The sequence below is a fragment of the Diorhabda sublineata genome, chromosome X (assembly GCF_026230105.1).
Source record: "Diorhabda sublineata isolate icDioSubl1.1 chromosome X, icDioSubl1.1, whole genome shotgun sequence".
Taxonomy (NCBI): Eukaryota; Metazoa; Arthropoda; class Insecta; order Coleoptera; family Chrysomelidae; genus Diorhabda; species Diorhabda sublineata.
Genome location: NC_079485.1, coordinates 23,312,132 through 23,332,044, shown reverse-complemented (window position 1 = coordinate 23,332,044; position 19,913 = coordinate 23,312,132). Strand labels below are relative to the sequence as shown.

Here is a 19,913-nt window from a genome sequence, read left to right as displayed (position 1 = left end):
TGGATGTTTGTATACATTAAATAGAACAGTTTCTTCTGATGGTTCATGATCGTTGTGTTGTGCTCGTGTTTTTGTGTCCTTTCAATTATGTCTAGTGTTAGTTACCTCTCTGTACTATTAGTTTCTTAGTAATAGTAATTTGAGTGAAGCAACTTTTGTTACTTTGTAAAAATGGATAAAAAGAAATTTTGTGTGTTAATAAGCATTACTTTTTGCCAAAATAACACTATTGAAGCGAAATGATTGAGAAATATTATTCGTTTTTTGCACCAGGAAAATCAACCCTTCAGAAGTGAAGAAATGAGCACCGAGGACGATGCACGCAGTGGACACCGAAGAAAACAACAAATAAGTCCACAAATTAATTTCGGATAACCGTAAAGTGAAACAGATTGGATAGCTGAGATCCTGAAGATATCAAAAGAAGCTGTTGGACATATCGTGAATGAATTGGGAATGCGATAGATAGCTTGGTTCAAAATGGGTGCCGCAAAAAATCACAAACGACGAAAAATTGATGATTCTGAGCAGTGTTTGGAGCTATTCAATCACTATAAACTCAAATTTTTGCGTCGATATGTGACAATGGATGAAACACAGGTCACATCATTTCACACTGGAGCCCAATCGAGTCAGTCGCACATATGGACCGGATCCAAAAAGTGGAAAGCCGCTAACTCGATTGGCAATGTTGTAACTTCAGTATTTTTGGATTCGTATGGTATAATATTAAGTTTCTGTCAAAGATTCAAATCAATCGGATCAAAATTGGCTGAATAATGGTGGCAGTATTAAAAAAGTGATTTCGAGAAAAACGTGTTTGAAAAAGGGACGACAAGCGTCAACGGTCAAACTGACGCTACACTAGTACACCGACACAAACACTAGTAGAAATAGTCGCTAAGGGATATCTGAGGTGGGTAATTACTTCGGAACGAAAGGCGCGCCCATTTGCTAGAACGCGTAGTGGGATCCCTAGCGTCTGAAGCTTATAACTCAGAGAAAAATTTTGTTTTTCGTAAAATCATTCGAGGAAATTTTAGCTAAAAAAAGGTACTGACTTTTTGAAATTCTTACTATGATGTTACCCCTTATCCCAGCAACCTTTGAAGGGTCAAAGGAGTAGATCAAGTTCACGATGTTATTAAAACCAGTGTATATAGAGAAAATAATTTATTATGCTAACATCACAACAAGAAATTACTTAAATAAATTTATGGAAGTACGAAAAAATTATAAATATAAAAAAACAGTACGTCAATTATTCCAATATTTATGAACGAAGAAAAATTTGAAAAAAAATGGAAAACACATCGGTGATACCATATGCTTGTTGAACAAAAATACTTTGGGAATAAAGTATACAATCGCTTGAGCTTCAACTAAATAATATAAGGTGTTTCTGATTAAACCCAAGTATTTCGCTCATGCGCGTGCAAAGGAAGACAAGTCTGAAAAAGTGCATTTTCAGTTAACTACTTGTTGCATAAAAAGTTACTTTTGTACTTACCAAAAGAGGTAAGTTAATATGTTTTCTTTTGTCCTAGTTTTTATGTAATGTGAATTGATGTAAGTCATGTCTAATGTGCAAAAGAAAGCTTGTGATATCTCAACTAACACTCACACATTATTTAGTACCATCCGTGTTATCGGAGTTATCTTCCAAGTTCCAAGGCACTAATATTTTCAGTACTTGTCTCTCTTTAGTTTTGTTTAAATTTAGAACACGTGCGCATTTAATTGTAATCATTGTTTATATTTTTGGTATTTTGTCATTATTCAAAAACGATTATTGTTTGAAATATCCGAGCAATATTAGATACTACGTGTGTAATGTTGGTGAGCTTTTACAGCATAATTTTGTAAAGTGGCAGTGACCAGAGTGAGGTTATGTCATCTAACAGAATTAAATTTCTCAAAGATCTTCGAAACATAGTTGGTAGCTGCACTGGTAAGATGAATAAAAATATCACTTCAACATTTTTCATAGAAAATAAATGCTCTGTACACATTTGTTTTTTGTTTGATTTGAGCTTATCTTACTCTGTACTATTAATATTTCGACATAACTTCATTGACACTCAACTGAATGATAATAATTTCAGATTAGTGCACTCAATCTTATTTGTGTATGACATCCATCAAATTCAAAGCTTTGATTCCGAATCAGATTTGTGACCCATCGCATGCGCCATTTAAAAATTGTCGTTCGCTGTTAACTTAATTCGAATGTTTAGTAACAGTTCCGTATTCGCAGTATCAATCGCATACGCACTTTAAAAATTTGACGTCAAAGAGTTGCTTATTTTTGAATTTTGTCCAACAGTTCCAAGTTCGGCAATCCTATCGACTCCGTCCACGGCAAATCAACAGCGAATTGACTAATTTAGGATCGATCCTAAATCATAGAGTTAATATTAAAGATGAAGAGAACCCATGTAATTGGAACTATTGTAGAAGAATGAAATTCGGCCACCATTAATAGCTAAAATGAAAGACAAAACATCGTAACACTACCAAAATCAATAAAGATCCCAATTAATGAAATTCTGAGTGTGCCTGAAACATAACCACCGCCGAAAACATCAGTTTCTGGAAGGTGTTATTTATGTAGTTATAAAAGAAATAGAAAAACTTCAACACAATGCAGAAGCTGTCAGAAATCCATTTGCCGAGAACAGACTGTTCCATAGTGTCTAACATGCGCGCAGAAGGAGGAAAATTGGAGGAGCCTGATAATTACTTTTCACTTTTTTTATAATTTTCAAGTATATTTTATTGTCCTTTCCTATTATATTTCTAAAATGCCTAGGACTTTTTATTTTTCGGTTTTTTATATGAATATTTAAATGCGGTCATTTACACCGTGCTCGTTTACTTATTGCAAAAGTAGAGACGCGTGTAACGCCGGATTAACTGGCCATTAAAATCAAACCATCTTATTCTTCTTCTTCCCTCTACTAGAAATTTTGACTTCATATCGATTCAATCAGAATAGATTAGAGACAGATAGAAAGTGTTTTACTGATGTTCTTTCTTTCTCTATTAGCCATTCAGATCACCTTAATAAGCTCAAATACATCGTTCTCTCTATTATTAATATTAACTGTTTGTTTTAAATTGTCAAAGCTAACATCCTGATTAGGTTCGGAATCAAGCATGCGCTTTTCAGCGATACTAAATTAGTTAGTAATTGATTCAGAATCGATTCTGAATAACTTTGTTCATAGGCCTAATTCAGAATCAGTTTAGAGATCGATCGCATACGCACTTTCAAAATTGTCTTTCACACTTAGCTGAGTTTAATAATATTTCAGTTTTCGTGGCATCGATTCCGTTAATTATTCATTACGAAGTTATAGTAGTTTTCAGGTTTATGTTAGTGGATCAAAAGTTCGATACGGTTGTTTATTCTTCGCGGTAAATCAACATCCTGAATGGGTTCGTAATGAAGCATGTGCATTACAGCGATTCTGAATTGTTACTAAATTTGAATCGCGAATAAAGTTAGATTTATAAATTCTTACGTTCGCTATGATGTTCTCCTTAACGTTGGAAAGTATTTATAACGTTTTTGACTTTCCTTTGTCGCTGGGGATTTAATTGGCTGACTATATGACACCAGGAAAATTAACAAAAAATTGTTGAATTTAGTTATTGGTGCTGCACATGTGTGGTCACATGACCAGGATACCTGTTTTGGCTAGGCACGCAGGAATGCGAGCGTGAACTCGAACGCAAGCGTTTGTGTTTATAAATTACACTTCGTAATCTTATTAATTTATGTGTGTGCGAACAAGGGTGGGAACGAATGTAAAAGTTTAGAAATTGTCCTTAAAGCTGTAAACTCTGCACCATGCATTTAGAACTCTCCGAAAGTACATTTCACAATTGAACAATTTTAGCAAATCTACAGTGCGAAAAATTCGTGTACTTCTACAAACCGACTAAGTCAAGAATGTACATATAATAAACGTTAGTTAGTTGTTTTTTTTTACAAATTAAACAAATTTATACTTATTATAGATATTATATTTGAATCTCTAATAACTTTTCACCCAATCATGAAACAAAGAATATATCGGATGGGCGTGATGATTCAATTCAGCTCGATGACAAATCACTTCACGTTACAGCAGAATGTGAGTGTGAATATAATGGTGACAAGGATTACATAGTACCTGGCTCAAGCTCTTTAGACTCTGAGATTGTACCTTTACATACCCTACAAAAAAAACTACCACAAAATCTAGTATCTCCTCGCGTCACAGATAATAAAACAAAATTTAAAAGAAAAAGGAAGAAATCCAGTAAAGAGATACACAAGAAATGCAAAGAAAAAAACGAAGAATTGTTAGAAACGATGGCAGTCCATATTCAACGGAAAATTGATCCGAAGCCGCAAATGTAAAGACTTAGGAAGGTGCAGGAAGAAGTGAGCATTAAGGTTTGATCAGGAAGGTTTGATTTCAAGAGAAGAAAAGAAAACAGACAAGACAGACACTACAAAACCAAGACAATTTAACTATAAATACAATTTAATATTAAATGGAAACTTGATCGAAATTTGTGAAAGCTGTTTTATTTGACTTATCAAATTAATTTATTGAGACTGTTGTAAGAAAAAACTCTCATCTCAGGCACAACATTGGATGATGAGAGGGGTCATCATCCTCCTAAGAACAAAATCGAAACTGACAGAATTGAACTGGTTAAGAAACACATAACTTCAATTCCGGCATATGAGAACCATTACTGTCTTTTTATACTCCCACAAGGTTTTATGATGAATAAAAAATTTGTATTTCGTCCCAAAGCCCCATCAGTAGTATAAAGCTTACGAATTCATTTTCAAAAAAATTAATTATCAAAAAAACTTACAGCAAAGATACTTGTCAAGAATATGACAAAATGCAGTGAATGATACGAAATGAGAAAAAGAAAAACTAAGAAATGAATTGAATTGAACACCAACAGGATGCTGAAGATGTAATTTTGCGAAAAAACTGGATAAGGAAAATGGAAAACTAGGCATGTCTAGAGCCGTACAACTTAACAATGTACGATTGCATCAATAACAAAACTACTTGTTGTGGTATGAAACACTATCTGGCAGAGGTGCAAAAAAGATCGGTTCTTGCTTAATAAAAGAACTTTTGACCTTATCACTCAACATTAAATATGTAGCCTTTTATTCTGATACATGTGGTGGTCAGAATAAAACTAGCCATAGAGTTGCGATGTTTATGACTTTGATGCAAAATTCAAATTTTGAGATAGTGGATCACAAATTCTTAATACCCAGATATACGAATGTGACACTATTCACTCAATTATTGAGAAAAAAATAAACATTATGAGAGTTTTATTGAACAGTTGGTAAAATCATGTGCAGGAAATGAAAATGGATGGTTTTATTGATTTCTCCTCACTACTAAAAACGTGTCTACAAGCTAGAAAAGTGGATGATCATGGTAACAAATTTGTATGGAAAAATATAACATGAATTTACTATGAAAAAACAATCGGTATGTTTTCCTATAAAAATAGGCACAATGAAAACGAACTTTTTGAAAAAATGTCATTTTGCAGGAGAGGTCAAAATTCTCTTCTCGCAGTTCTTCCAAAATGCAAATAGCCAACTTGTATATCTGAGGAGAAGTAAAAGAATTTGAACAAGCTCCTGCCGTATGTCGATGAAGTACTTCACAACTACTGAGAGAAATATCCAGGACACTTCACAACATTTAGATGAAGCCTCTTCACGCGATTAGTGTGAAAGGAGTTATGTGTTGATTTTTTATGCTTTCTGAGTTGTTTATTTATGATTAGTGTAAAAGGAGTTGAGTATTGATTTTTTTGTGCATTCTGAGTTTTTTTTCTCAAACCAACACGTTTTTCTTATGGTTTGGTATAATGTTTTATGCTTTACAACTAAATAAATGTGTTGCTCAATATATATTGGTTTGGTTTAATACGATGTTTTTAGAAAACTCAACTGAAAATAGGACCTTTTCAAAAACCAATATATTTCAATACTATTGTTTTTGACTTGTCTCCCTTTGCACGCTCGTGAGCGATTTATTGATATCAAAATAGTTATAACTATGTTTTCAAAATAATATAATCGTGAAATTCAACATATATTAAAAACTAATTTACCAAATGCTATTTTACTGAAAACTAATTGAAGTAATGATGGTTTAATCTGATTCTGATGCCTCTTCATTCTTATGTCTTCGTTTTTTTCCCCTAGGTACGGAATTCTCAGTTGCTAACTCTTTTTCTAACATTAGATTCACATTTGCTAGAAAAATGTCATGTTGTTCGTTACTGTCATTAGAGACAGCTATTTGAGAATCAGATGTAATATTTATGGCGTCACTATTGTCATTGAATTCTTGAGCTCGTTGATCATCAGTGACAGTTATTATCTCCGGCAAACTGAAATGATCTGGATGTCTGATGATTATTTTCTTTCCGTTATTGACACACGGGCCTAGCTGTATGTATGCTAAATTTGTGTACATGGAGTATCCTCTCTCCACAGCGAGATAATTTTCCTTGATAAAATAACCAATTACATACTCTTGTTGTTCTTTGGAACAAATTTTGTTTTTAAAATGAGCGTTCCAAGTATTCAATAGTTTCAGTAGAGTTAATTTAGATTCTTTTTCATTACTGTTTTTTATAATATTTACAATATATTTTAAAATGCCATTAAGTACATAGGTAATCCTCGGAGATTGATTTTTACAATTATCACACATACTATCACAGTCGGAAGGTTTATAGGTATCTCTGAAATGTTCCATAACAATCTTTCTTCTACAACTGCAACAAACCAATTTTAATCAACATATATTATACAATGCAGTCCATAATTATGGAATAAATTCAATTTTAGCGTTATTATACATTATGTAAAAAACCTGCAACAGGTCGATTTTTATTCTAAAATTGACAATATTATCCCCCTCCAGCAACCCTCTGAATTATAAAAACCCCCTAGAAAATTTTAAATAAAAAAGGATTAGTATGGAACCTTGTTAAAAAGGGATGTTAGTCCTCTCTAGGGCAATAAAAAGTTTTTTAAATTTGGTGCAATCATATCTGAGAAAATTAATTTTCAAGATGTAAAATTTTGATAATGTCTTGATAACAAAATTTTACATAGAATGAGGATAATAATGTCGCATAATATTTAGAATGTATTTTTCAATGTAACTTCGGGGGTAATTTTGTTAATTTCTTCCGTTACTCTAACTTTTAAATCAGCAATATTGTCTGGTCTAAGCCACTACTAAATTTGAGCAAACACTTGTTAGAAGCGTGTCCGGCGCGATTGTCGGATGATATATCTAAGGAGCGGAGTTGTCAAATAATTTACAAAATACGTGAAGTCTTGTCTCAAGTCACCAAACAGTTTCAAGTCACCAAACAATCTCAAGTGACCCAACCTGACGGTAATAGCAAAAACAGAAAAATGTTTGATGGTTGGGATAGAAGATAAAATAATATTCTTATAAAGTTGTTAATGAGAGCAAAAAAAAATTCAATCATTTAAAGGAATTGGAAACTGTTTCTTCCAACAAGCAATTAAACATGAAAATTTATATGCAACACGTTATACGGGAGTACTCCCTCTAAGCCTGTGAAACTAAAAGATGCTTGATTCCTCATAAGTACAGATAACAGATCTATCAAATTAGTTACAAAAGCAAATTTATAATCACTTTGTGTAAGTTTAATAATTATAAAAACTAGAAAATAATAAATGAAGAGACAAACCTATTTTTCTCGAGACAATATGCTAGAATATCCTGAGCTTGTTGTTCCTCTGCAGGTCTATTTGCGTTGCTGTGATGTTTTAAAAAGTCAGTTAACCCAAACATAAGAATACAATCTGACTTTTCACCATCTCTTCCTGCTCTTCCACTTTCCTGATAGAGTCCTTCTAAACTCTTGGGAAGTGAATAATGAATAACAAATCTCACATCTGGTTTATCTGAAGAAGTACATGTATGTTAATGTTGAAAAATTATCGCATGTTCTAGAGCAGTGATTCCCAACAGGTGGTTCGCAGTGTTTGTAACGGGAGTTCACAGTGTTTGTAGAGGGGGTTCGCGGATTTTTTAAAACGCCATTAAAATCAAAAGTAAAAAAATTAAACAACACACCCACTGTAAAACAGATTGTTCGCTGCCTGTTTGTTAAGAAATCTATAATAAATTTCAATATCACATTTTATCAATGTGATTATTATCATGTTCTGCTTTATATTTAAAATAATTGCAGCAGTTTTCACTTCTATGTATAATATTTTTTCTACAATACAATTGGAAATAGATATCAAATTAAAGCAGTTTACTACAAATTTTAGAATTAGATACTTGTTCACAAATGGGAGCTGGGAGAAGTTTCCACATTTCTTCACTACTTCATGCCAAAGTTAGATGGCTTTCCCGTGGTTGAGGTTTGACGCGTTTGATTGAATTGAAGTCTGAAATTCAAGCATTTTTCATTGATCATCCATTCATTTGTCTTCTTGTATATCGACATCCTTTGGCTGCAAAAGCTGTGTATTTAGCTGACATTTTTTGTAAACTGAATGAATTAAATATGTCTTTACAAGGCGTGGGTATCACCATTTCCAGTGTACATGATAGAATTGAGGCTGTGCTAAAAAAGATCACTTTTGGTTTCCGTGCCTGCGGATGAATGAGTATGAATGTTTCGATTTTATCAACACTTTCGATGACTGTTTTCCCAAAAGATGCAATATATTCATCTCAAACAACTATATACGTAATCCATTTCAAGGAAATGTATTATTTTTAAAGATCAATCTTTAATTGACTTCTGGCACAGTATACAAAATAAATATACTGTTGTCAAAAAACGCCATTGAAGTTCTATTACCATTTTGCACCACATAGCTATGTTAGAAAGGATTGTCAACATATACTTATATGAAAGACAAATACAGAAACAGGTTAAATGCAGAACCTGATCTGAAACTGAAATTGTCAGATATTGAGCCTAACTTTGAATTGATTTGTTCTATCAAACATCCAGAAATATTCCATCAAGAGTGTTTCCAAATGTAAAACATAAGAACTAGTTTGTTAAATTTAAATGTTTTACGATTAATATAATTAATTATTCTGCAATAAGGAAAAAATATATATTATATCATCAATGACTACCTAGGGAGTTCCTCAACATTTCTTTTGGTTTGTGAGGAAAAAAAAGTTGGGAAACACTGTTCTAGAGTAACATTGTTGTATGTTAGGAAAAAAATCAAAAAACCAAACACTGACTCGAAAGTTCTTTTCTGTTTAACAAACAAGAAAAAAACCTGGAAAATTAAATTAATGGGAAAAAATGCACATATCGTGGAGCTGATATACCCACAGACCATGTCGTCATAAAAATATCCCTTTCAAAGGCTAAAAAGGAAGCACCAAGACGTACAGTAGCACTAGATAAACTGCACAGTCCAACCATTAAATCTGTATTAACCAACCGATTAAACTCTCAGATACAGAAGTTAGATTCCACAGTCAAAATCATGGGTAGAAATAGCAAGTGTTTTAAGAAATACCTCACAAAGTGTTCTAGGATTCAAATCTAGAAATAAAAAACAAAAATGGATGACAGATGAAATTTTGCTCTTAATGGATGAACGTAGAAAACTAAAAAAGGACATAAATAAGTACAGAGACTTACAGAGACTCATAAGATCAAAAATTAGAGTTGCAAAAAATGAATGGCTTAAAAACGAGTGCAACGAAATAGAACAACTGCAACGAAGACACAATGATTTCAACCTCCATAAAAGATTAAAGGAAGCCGCTGGTATATTTAAAAAACGAAGTCTGGGTATAATAACCAAACAGTACAACCAGATAGTTATGGAAGATCATAAGAAATACAGGATATGGGAAGACTATGTAGAAAAACTTTTTGACGACAATAGACCAGACCAGACCAGAGAACTCGATGCAGAAGAATGTCTAACTGGACCTTCTATTACCAAAGAAGAGGTAGAAAAGGCTATACTAGTCGCTAAAAACAATAAAACAGTTGGTCCAGATGAAATACCATCAGAAATACTGAAACTACTGGACGAAAGGGGCATTAGAGTGCTTCACAAGCTGTTCAACAAGATATATGATACTAGTCATTATCCTGAACAGTGGCTATCTTCAGTTTTTATTTCTATCCCAAAAAAATCGAACACAAGAAAGTGTGAAGATCATAGGCTAATTAGCCTTATGAGCCACTCCCTAAAAATATTCCTAAGAATAATACATCAGAGATTATATAGAAAATGTGATAATAATATAAGCGACTCGCAATTTGGATTTAGACAGGGGTTAGGTACAAGAGAGGCAATAGTCGCAACACAGGTCCTTGTACAGAACTGCTATGACCAAAGAAAAAATGTTTGTCTATGCCTCATAGACTACGAAAAAGCTTCTGATAAAGTTCAACATCACAAACTTATGCAGCTCCTTAAAAAATTGGATTTGGACGAAAAAGACATTCATTGTATCGAAAATCTGTACTGGCACCAAAAAGCGCAAGTCAAAGTAAATCATGGTTTAACTGAGAAAGTTCGGATTCGCAGAGGAGTACGTCAAGGTTGTATATTGTCGCCGCTCCTGTTTAATATATACTCTGAAGTCATCTTTCGAGAGTCACTTGAAGATAGAGACATTGGGATCAAAGTCAATGGAGTCTGGGTCAACAACATACGTTACGCCGATGACACAGTACTGATTACAGATAATATAGATGACCTTTTTTTTATTATTAATCGGGTTAAAACGTTCTTTGCCGTCTTCCGATTCCCAGTTTCCATTTTTCTCGATCTTCCCAAAGATCTTCTTCCAATCCTCTCTCTCGAATATCCTTCTCGATACCTTCTCTCCAACTTAATCTTGGTCTTCCTCTCTTTCTTCTTCCTTGTGGTACCCAATTTAAAATTTGTTTGGGTATGCGGTCTTCAGGCATTCTTTGGACATGTCCGTACCATCTTAACTGATTCACCCTAATGTCTTCCGTAATCGTGTGTTGCACCTTCATGATTTCCCTGATTCTGTCGTTTCTTATTTTTTTCAAGTCTTGATATTCCTGCCGCGCGTCTCCAATCATCCATTTCTGTGGCTTCAAGCATTTTGACTGTTTTTTCTTTTAGAGGCCAGACTTCGCTACTATATGTTGTTATACTTTTTATTATGCTATTGTATATTCGATGTTTTTCTTGGATATTTGTTTGTCCCACAATATACTATTTAGTTGTCTTATTGTTTGTCTTCCTTGGTTATTTCTTTGTGCTATTGCTTCATCTAATCTTCCATCATTAGTGATGATCATGCCTAGGTATTTGTATTTTGTACAATGACTTATTTTTTGTTGTGTTTCTTCAAGTATTAAATTTTGTTGTTCTCCTCCAATACACATATATTCCGTTTTACTAAAGTTTACTTCTAGACCCCATTTCCTGTATTCCTCTACTAGCTTTCTTTTCATATATTCTAAGTCTTCGTAGTCCTGTGCCAAGATTATTTGGTCATCTGCAAAACACAGGGTATATAGTGTGGAATCGATTAGTGGAATGCCCATGTTCTTAAGTTTCCTTTTCCAGTGTGCTAGTGCGTGTTCCAGGTATATCTTGAAGAGTGTGGGCGACAGACAGCATCCTTGTTTTAACCCCTTATTGCTAGAGAATCCTTTTGAGACCTTGTTTCCTATTTTTACTTGTGATTTACTATTTTCATAAAGCTTTTGTACTGCTTTTATTAGGGCCGCATTTATATTTGTTCTTTCCAAGGCATCCCATAGTTTTGTTTGCGGTACGCTGTCATATGCTTTTTTAAGGTCAACATACAAAAGGTTTAGTTCTTGATTTTTAGCGGTTTTCTTATCAATTATTTGCGAAATCGTAAATAAATGATCAATAGTCGACCTCTCCGCTCTGAAGCCTGCCTGGTCTTCTGCCTCCATGTTGCAATATTCCTGTTCGATTTTATTTTTTATGATTTTTCCATAAATTCTGGATATTGTACACAGCACTGTAAGTCCCCGGTAGTTGTCGCAATTTTCTCTGTCCCCTTTTTTATATACGGTAGTCATATAAGATGTTTTCCACTCTTGGGGTAGCGCTTCACCATTTATACATTTCTGGAAAAGCATTTGCAGATGAGAAAAAAGTTTTTCAGTGCCATTTTTAATTAACTCTGGTGCTATTTGACCCGGGCCTGGAGATTTTCGATTCTTTAGTGACTGACAAACGTCTTTTACTTCTTTAATTGTAATTCTAAGCGGAGATGTGATGATGTTTATATTGTCCTGTTTTTGATTTTTGAACTCTGGTCTTGTTTCTGTAAACAATTTAGAGAAGTACTCATCCCATTTTTCTAATGTTATTGGCGATATAAGATTATTTGATCTATCTTCTCGAAGAGATTTTAAGGTTTTCCAACTTTCTGTGTTTCTGCTGCCTCCTAGATACACTTTCCTCTTGTAAGCTATTTAGATTGAATCTATTAATTTTTATTTCAAATGCTTTTTCTTGTTGCTGTTTTTCTATTTTATTTATCTGCATGAAAGGTAAAATTTTTGTTCTAAGCAAGAAGTGGTCGCTGCCACAGTTTGCCCCTCTTTGTACTTTAACATCCTGTATTCTAATTTTTGTGTTTTGTCTCATTATTATATAGTCTATAATAGATCTTAAGTCCCGTGTATGCTGTACCCATGTGTATTTATGTATCATTTTGTGTTGGAAGAAGCCATTCAGTATTTTTAATGTATTTTGTTTGCATAATGTAATAAGTCTGTTTCCATTTTCATTTGTTACTTCTTCCCCGAATCTTCCTACTATCTGATCGTCTATTTTCTTGCCTGTTCTTGCATTTAGGTCTCCTAGGATAATTACCTCTCTTGAGGTGCCTACTTTAGAAATTTCTTCGGACAAACATTCAAAATAGTCATCTTTGTTATTTACTGTGTCGTCTTCATTTACCCCATATGTTCCTATGACTGTCGTTTTGTTTCCGCAAATAGAGATATTTATTTTGATAATTCGTTGATTGACTGCTTCCCACGATGACACGTATTTTCTTAAACTTTTCTTAATTAATATAGATACTCCTTTCTGAGCTCGTTTGTCCTTAGATATTCCCGAATCGAAGTGATCATAATGACCCAAATTTTCTGAACCTTGTCCTTTCTTCTTTGTTTCCGTTAGCACCACTATATCCATATTTAGTTGTCTTATTTCTTGTAGAACTTCATTGATTTTGGTGGAGAGGCCTTGTACGTTCCATGTTCCTAAATTCATTTTCCGTTTCCGTTGCTTTGGTCGTCTTAATTAGAAGACCTACAACAACTAATTAATATAGTAGGCGGACATAGCCAAAACTTGGGATTAAACATCAACATCAAAAAAACTAAATTCATGATTATCACTAGGGAAGCAAATACGTTTAGAAAATCTAGAGTAACATATAATGGAAAACCTATAGAACGGGTAAAAAAATTTAAATATCTAGGAACATGGCTCTATGAGGAATGGTCGTCGGACGGTGAAATAAAATGCCGAATTGAACAAGCTCGAAGCACATTCATAAAATTTAAAAATGTATTTACATGTACCAACTTTGATCTTGATCTTAGACTGAGACTTGTGCGGTACTACATTTGGTCAGTGCTTCTTTACGGGATGGAAGGTTGGACTCTTAAGGTGAAAAACATCAACAAATTAGAAGCATTCGAATTGTGGGTATATCGTAGAATCCTGAAGATACCATGGACTGCCAAAGTGAGGAATGAGGATGTTCTCAGGCGTATCAATAAAGACCGTGAACTCTTTAACATCGTGAAGAAATGAAAGATTGCATATCTTGGCCATATAATGCGAGGCCATAAATACCAATTCCTTCAGCTGATAGTCGAGAGCAAGATTGAAGGTAAGAGAGGATTGGGACGGAAGAGGATGTCATGGTTACAGAACGTGAGACAGTGGACGGGTATATAAGATATTCAGACATTGATCCATACCGCTAGAGATAGAGAAGCCATGAAAAATGTGGTCGCGAACATCCATTAATGGATAAGCATTAAAAGAAGAAAAAAATTTCAACTTGCTTGCCATTGCTTTTTCAAATGAAATTGCTTTGAATACAAGAAAAATGTAAAATACTGGTATTAAGAATTCACCTGATATTGTAAGAGAATTGAATAAATTCAAATAACAAACATAATTTATACGAAAAATATAAAACATATACAATACTTACCAATTCCCATTCCAAAAGCAGTAGTAGCAACTACTGCTTGATATTTATTCTCCAGCCATCGTTTATGAATTATAGTTTTATGCTCAGGATCAAGTTGAGCATGGTAATATTTTACTCGTAAATTTTGGTCCTTTAATGCAATGCTAAGTTCTTCAGATTCTTTGATTGTGGAAGTATAAATAATTCCAGACATGTCTTTATATCTGTTCTTCATCCAATTTGCAATCATCTTTACACACTCGTTTTTTTCAGGTTTAAATACCACCTCAAAGAAGACTTATCATGATATAAAAATATATTTTATGCACTAAAAATCATTTAATATAATCTTTCTTATTAATGTTCTCTAACTAACAATAACATAAAGAAAGTAGTCAATATAGTTAAATATTTTCAAGTTTGGATCTATTTCAGTCTTTATAAAAGTATATTTTTATTAATGATAAAAAACACTTAAGCAATTAGAGTAAAACATATAATTCTATTTCATAAATTTCAATGTAACTATGAATAATCCAACTGATGGCTGCTACTTATTTTTGAGATATGACAACTAAGAATGAAAAAAAATTATTTATTGTTTTAATCTATGCCTTGGAAACCTGGACTGTAAAAAAAACGGATGAGATGTTACCATCGACCTTTGAGAGAAAGATACTGACAACAATTTACGTGGCTCTACATGAAAATGACATCCTGGGACTTGTATGTAACTCTGAAATCTCACAACTTCTACGGAGGTTCAGGAAACAGAACACATAATAACAACAATCAAAATGGAACAGCTTACCCACAAAAAAAAATTAAGACCATATCAATGAGCAGTACAGGCAGAAAGAGACCAAGGCTAATATGAAGATACAGGGTTTCTGAAGATGCTACAAAGATCGGTGAAGCAAATTACATGGTCCTTGCAAGTGACTGGAAAGGATGGCATTCAAAGCTAGAGAAATTTGAGACCTCACTGTAAGACTGCAGTGCCAGTCAAGTTGGAATTTCTGGAACTGTTGGTGATATTCATACTGTTTACACTACCATTACAGCGACACTCACAATTACACTATCTGACGTGCGTTTCAATAACCAAGTTATTGTAATCAGAGACTGAAGGTACTCAAATTTTTAATTGAAAATACCCTCTATTCGGAAGTTATGAAAGTACAAATAAAGTTATAATTTATTATAAAAAAAACTATAGTTATTTAAATCACTCATAATTTTATAAGAATAAATCAGTCATAAAAAAGGTCTTAGAAATAATGGAATATAATACTTCAAATAATTTTTTAATTTGAACACTATCATTTTGTTATCTATAAGAATTGATGTATCAATATAGGAAAGACTTTGAAAACTTAGGGGAAGATAGAAAAGTATTATTAGAAACTTTAAAACAGCAGAAGATGACAGATTAGTTTTTTATATAAGTATGCTCAATAAATACTAGAACAGAAATAATCCAATGTTGGGGTTAAAAAATATATTCAAAACATTTTTTTACATTTTTTTGTTTTGAATATAACTTATATATAATTCTTACCTTATAAAACAGATTTGGTCTATTAAACGGAGAGGTTAAAACCACATGAGACTTGAGATTAAGAGTTCTCTTAATATCAGCTAATATCTCCATTGTAGCAGTTGCTGTTAAACCTAGTATAGGAACTTCAGGAAACATTTGTTTAAATAATCCCAAATGTTGATAGTCTGGTCGAAAATCATGTCCCCATGTGGAGCAACAATGTACTTCATCTGGAATGATGTAGAAAAATGTAATATGACTAATGATTTTATTTAAGTATTAAGTAAATGGACTTGGGGTAATAAAATTGTTAAAAGTAAGAGCCAAGTGTTATTATCAACAACAATTTTATAATTACCTATAACAATTCTAACAAGTGATTTCTTCTCATAACACTTTTTAAGACAGGACATGAACATTTTGCTTTTTGCTACCCATTCTGGGGTAACAAACAGTATTCGAAGCTTAGAATTTTTTGTAACCATCAAATCCTGTATTACCTTCTTTTCACGTCTTGCTGTGCTAGCATTAATCGTAGCTGCCTCAATGTCCATTTTTTTCAAAGATATCAGCTGATCTTCTATTAGAGCAATTAAAGGGGAAATAACTACTGTCAAACCTCCATCAACTAAAGCAGGTAACTGGTAAACTAGGCTTTTACCTCCCCCAGTAGGCATTAATAGCAATACATCCTGTTTTGATAATGTGGCATTAATAGCTGTCAACTGTTTTAACCGAAAATTTTCAAAATTGAAAACTTCTTTCAAAATGTCAAGTATTTTATTCGACCACTCAAAAACACCATCTTTCCAGGTGTTTACTTCCCTAGTTAGATTGTAATTCATTTCTAATCGCTCCTTTTGTGCAACTAAAGTACTTAATATATCTGAAATGCGTTTCTGAGCTGCACGGTATTCTTGAATTCTACTGTTAATTTTTGCAAGTTCTTCAGTATAATCTACAACAAACATTAAATGATAATAGGTATGAGTATACCAGTGCTGAAGTATAATCTTACCCTTTTCTTCCATGATTAGTATCCAAAATTTCCACAATTGAGAAAATATAATAATATATAAATAATGAAATAGAATATATTAACCACTTATTTAAACCACGACCATTACAACATATCCTCTCATCCACTTTTTTTGCATTGATGCTTTCCTGGAAACAAAATTTCTCAACTGTTATTTGAATGTTGTTTGTTTCTACCTCTTCTTTTTATTTGATGTTCTGGTCTCCACCATACCAGCATTTTAATGATTAAATTTTTATTCGGAAAAGTCAAACGTCTTGAGTGAAGTAATTTAATGGACCCTTTCAACTTATTACATTTTTTTGATAATTTTTCTTTGGTTAATGAAATTTATAATCATAAACTCTGCGATCACTGTTTTAATCTAATTGAGGGCTGTCAAATCTCACAGTCACACACGAGAAAAATAGTTTATACCTCATAGATGGCAGAAAAATATGTGAGAGATTTTCAAAAAATAATTGTGTTCAAACTTTACATCCAGTAGATATTCACTGTTAGACAAAACTATGTCACATTAAGATAGGCAGACTATATGATGAAAGTAGATTATAAATAACACATATACATATAAAAAAAAGTAATAATCTTTTATTGAAATGCTATATTAGATGGATAAAAAATGGCTACCAGTTGGTTCCATATAAAATAGGTAGTTTATAAAGAGCACAACTGAACTTTTTTTGGTATCCTCAAGAGGGCGACAGCGAAGATTTAGTGTAAAGTGAAAAAGTCTTTTTTAAACAGTGGCGTAACCACAAATCAATTATATTAGTTTGTAGACTGACAATTTAATGTTACTATATTCTTTCACCAAATCAAGTTTCACTGATTATTCTCTTAATTCTATTAAAACTTGAATTTATTCACGAAAAATACAAAAGACACACAGTTTAAACAAGTTTCAAAATAACAGAGAATAACAGATACATAAGTGTTCCTAGTTTTAATTGAAACGAGGAGAAATATAGAGAAAAGAACTTACAATGATTCATAAATTTCTTTTTTCTATTCACGCGAATGACGTTTCAAAAATTTTAAGCATACGAGGTTTGATTGAAAAATCCACCGTAATGAGGCTTTAAGTTCTTCACTAAGGTCTCGAATAGTCAATCGCCTGTTAGAACTAACAAGATTGTTCACTTTTTGTACATTCCATTATTAAGGTCAGATAATGTTCCGATTGTTTCTCGCCTTCAACTGTTTGAAATCGCTGACATCACATCATCATTTTAAAAACAAACTGATTGCCAACAATGTAATAACCAATGCAAAGAATTTGTTGCATAATAAACTCGCTATTTCAGGGAGGAGGTGGGCCATAAGTATGTTATTAACAAAAACGAATGGTATAATATTTTTATCTTAATTGATCAATGTAAATGTTTTGTTTTCCTCAATGTGTGTGAATACTTGTAAATTCTGGCAACACACACTGTATAAATCCTGAGATTGTGAATCCCAACAACTTGAAAGATTTCGCGATCTGGCGACTACTGAAATAATTGTGAAATAGGTGTAATGCTTCTAAAAAACTCTTAGTCTTAGTAATGAGAAATACATGATGCAACTTATAACTTAAGATAGTAAATAATGAAGTAGAGTTAACTAAAGGGTTGAAAATCTCTATTTTCGTTGTTCAAGCACTAATTGCGGCAAAAAAGTTGAAGAGATTTAAAAAATCTATAATTTACTAATATATATTTGTTTATAGCGGATGTTTTACGAGCTCAGAAAGGGTGTTGTTTAAAAGAGTTATAAATAATACAGCTCTTCAAAACATACCTCATCAGGTCATTTCCAAATTCTAAACCTAATCTAGTTTTAAAAGCTTTTTTAAGTACAGTTTGAAATGATTAAGCCCGAAGTTTTGATGTTTTAATGGTTTTAATGAAAATTATGTTTCTTAAAAGGAATTATAGAAAAATTATTTAGGCCGAATTTAGATGGAATGAAACCTTAACACATAATCCTTCTTATTCCATTATTATTTACATATTTTTAACTAATTCGAACTGCAGATTTTCGGTATTTCAACGATATTTAACATAACCTGGTAAATAGGCCTGCAGTCACTATTAGTAATAAATATTAATATTATTGTAAGTTTATCAACAAATCAAAATATATTTCAAAACAAACTTTTGGTATTTTCTTTTGATATTTCCCGACACCTGACGAGAAACGTAAAACATGATTATAAAACACAGAAAGTTAAAACAAAACTGCTGAATTTTGTTTTGGAATAAACAACTTACAGAAGATTGTTTTCAAACAAAATTCTTTATTAACTTATTGTGTAACCTAACGGCTCCTATAGACTACTAATAAAAGACCTTATTAACTAGTTCCAGATCTATTAGACAATCGATAAATAGCTTAAACAAAAAAATAGAATTACTTCTACCCAATAATAATAATAATAATGAAATAGATTATTGTTTATGAATATCCACTATTCAGAATTGAGAATGAACAGTTTAAAAGAATATAATATTGAAAAAATTAATTTTGTTTCAATTATTAATACTCATGAATACTAATTGACAACTAAAGAAATCAGGGCCGGATTTAGGGGGGGATGACAATAGAAAAAATGTTTCGAATTAACGATTTGAAAGTTCGGAAGGTTCAGTTTGTTAACAATAAACTTTGATTGTTAAATCCTAAGAATATCTACCTGGTGTCAAAATAAATTTTTACCAAAAAACTGAAAACTTATTATTTGATGTGGCTCTACTTCTTTGTTGCGCCAAGACCTCTACACCTCCAAATCCGGCCCCAAAGAAAGCAAGAACATTTAAAACAGATTGGTAAATACAGAAATTGATTATATTGACTTTGACAAATCCTAAATTATAAATATATAGATGTATGAGATTGAAAAACGAAGAATATAAATCTAGATAGGTCAAGAAGTGATGACAAAGTATATATATAGTCTAGATAATCAAGCAGAACACAGCTGCCAAAATGAAAAGTTTACGCTATGATTATTGGGTATAGGAAACTCGAGTCGATTCCAAGAAAGCATTGAATTGGT

General features: G+C 32.5%; 1 protein-coding gene across 1 annotated transcript; it reads right to left on the bottom strand.

The window, feature by feature from the left end:
* Positions 1-1,158: 1,158 nt before the first annotated feature.
* On the bottom strand, positions 1,159-17,440 carry LOC130451192 (ATP-dependent DNA helicase Q1-like). The gene is made up of 6 exons (XM_056790042.1): positions 16,850-17,440; positions 16,190-16,789; positions 15,850-16,061; positions 14,310-14,574; positions 7,792-8,008; positions 1,159-6,834 (listed from the first exon to the last, which is right to left on the bottom strand). Exons 1-6 carry the CDS (start codon positions 16,860-16,862, stop codon positions 6,204-6,206), a joined length of 1,938 nt encoding a protein of 645 aa, XP_056646020.1. The 5' UTR covers positions 16,863-17,440; the 3' UTR covers positions 1,159-6,203.
* Between the last annotated feature and the right edge of the window lie 2,473 nt (positions 17,441-19,913).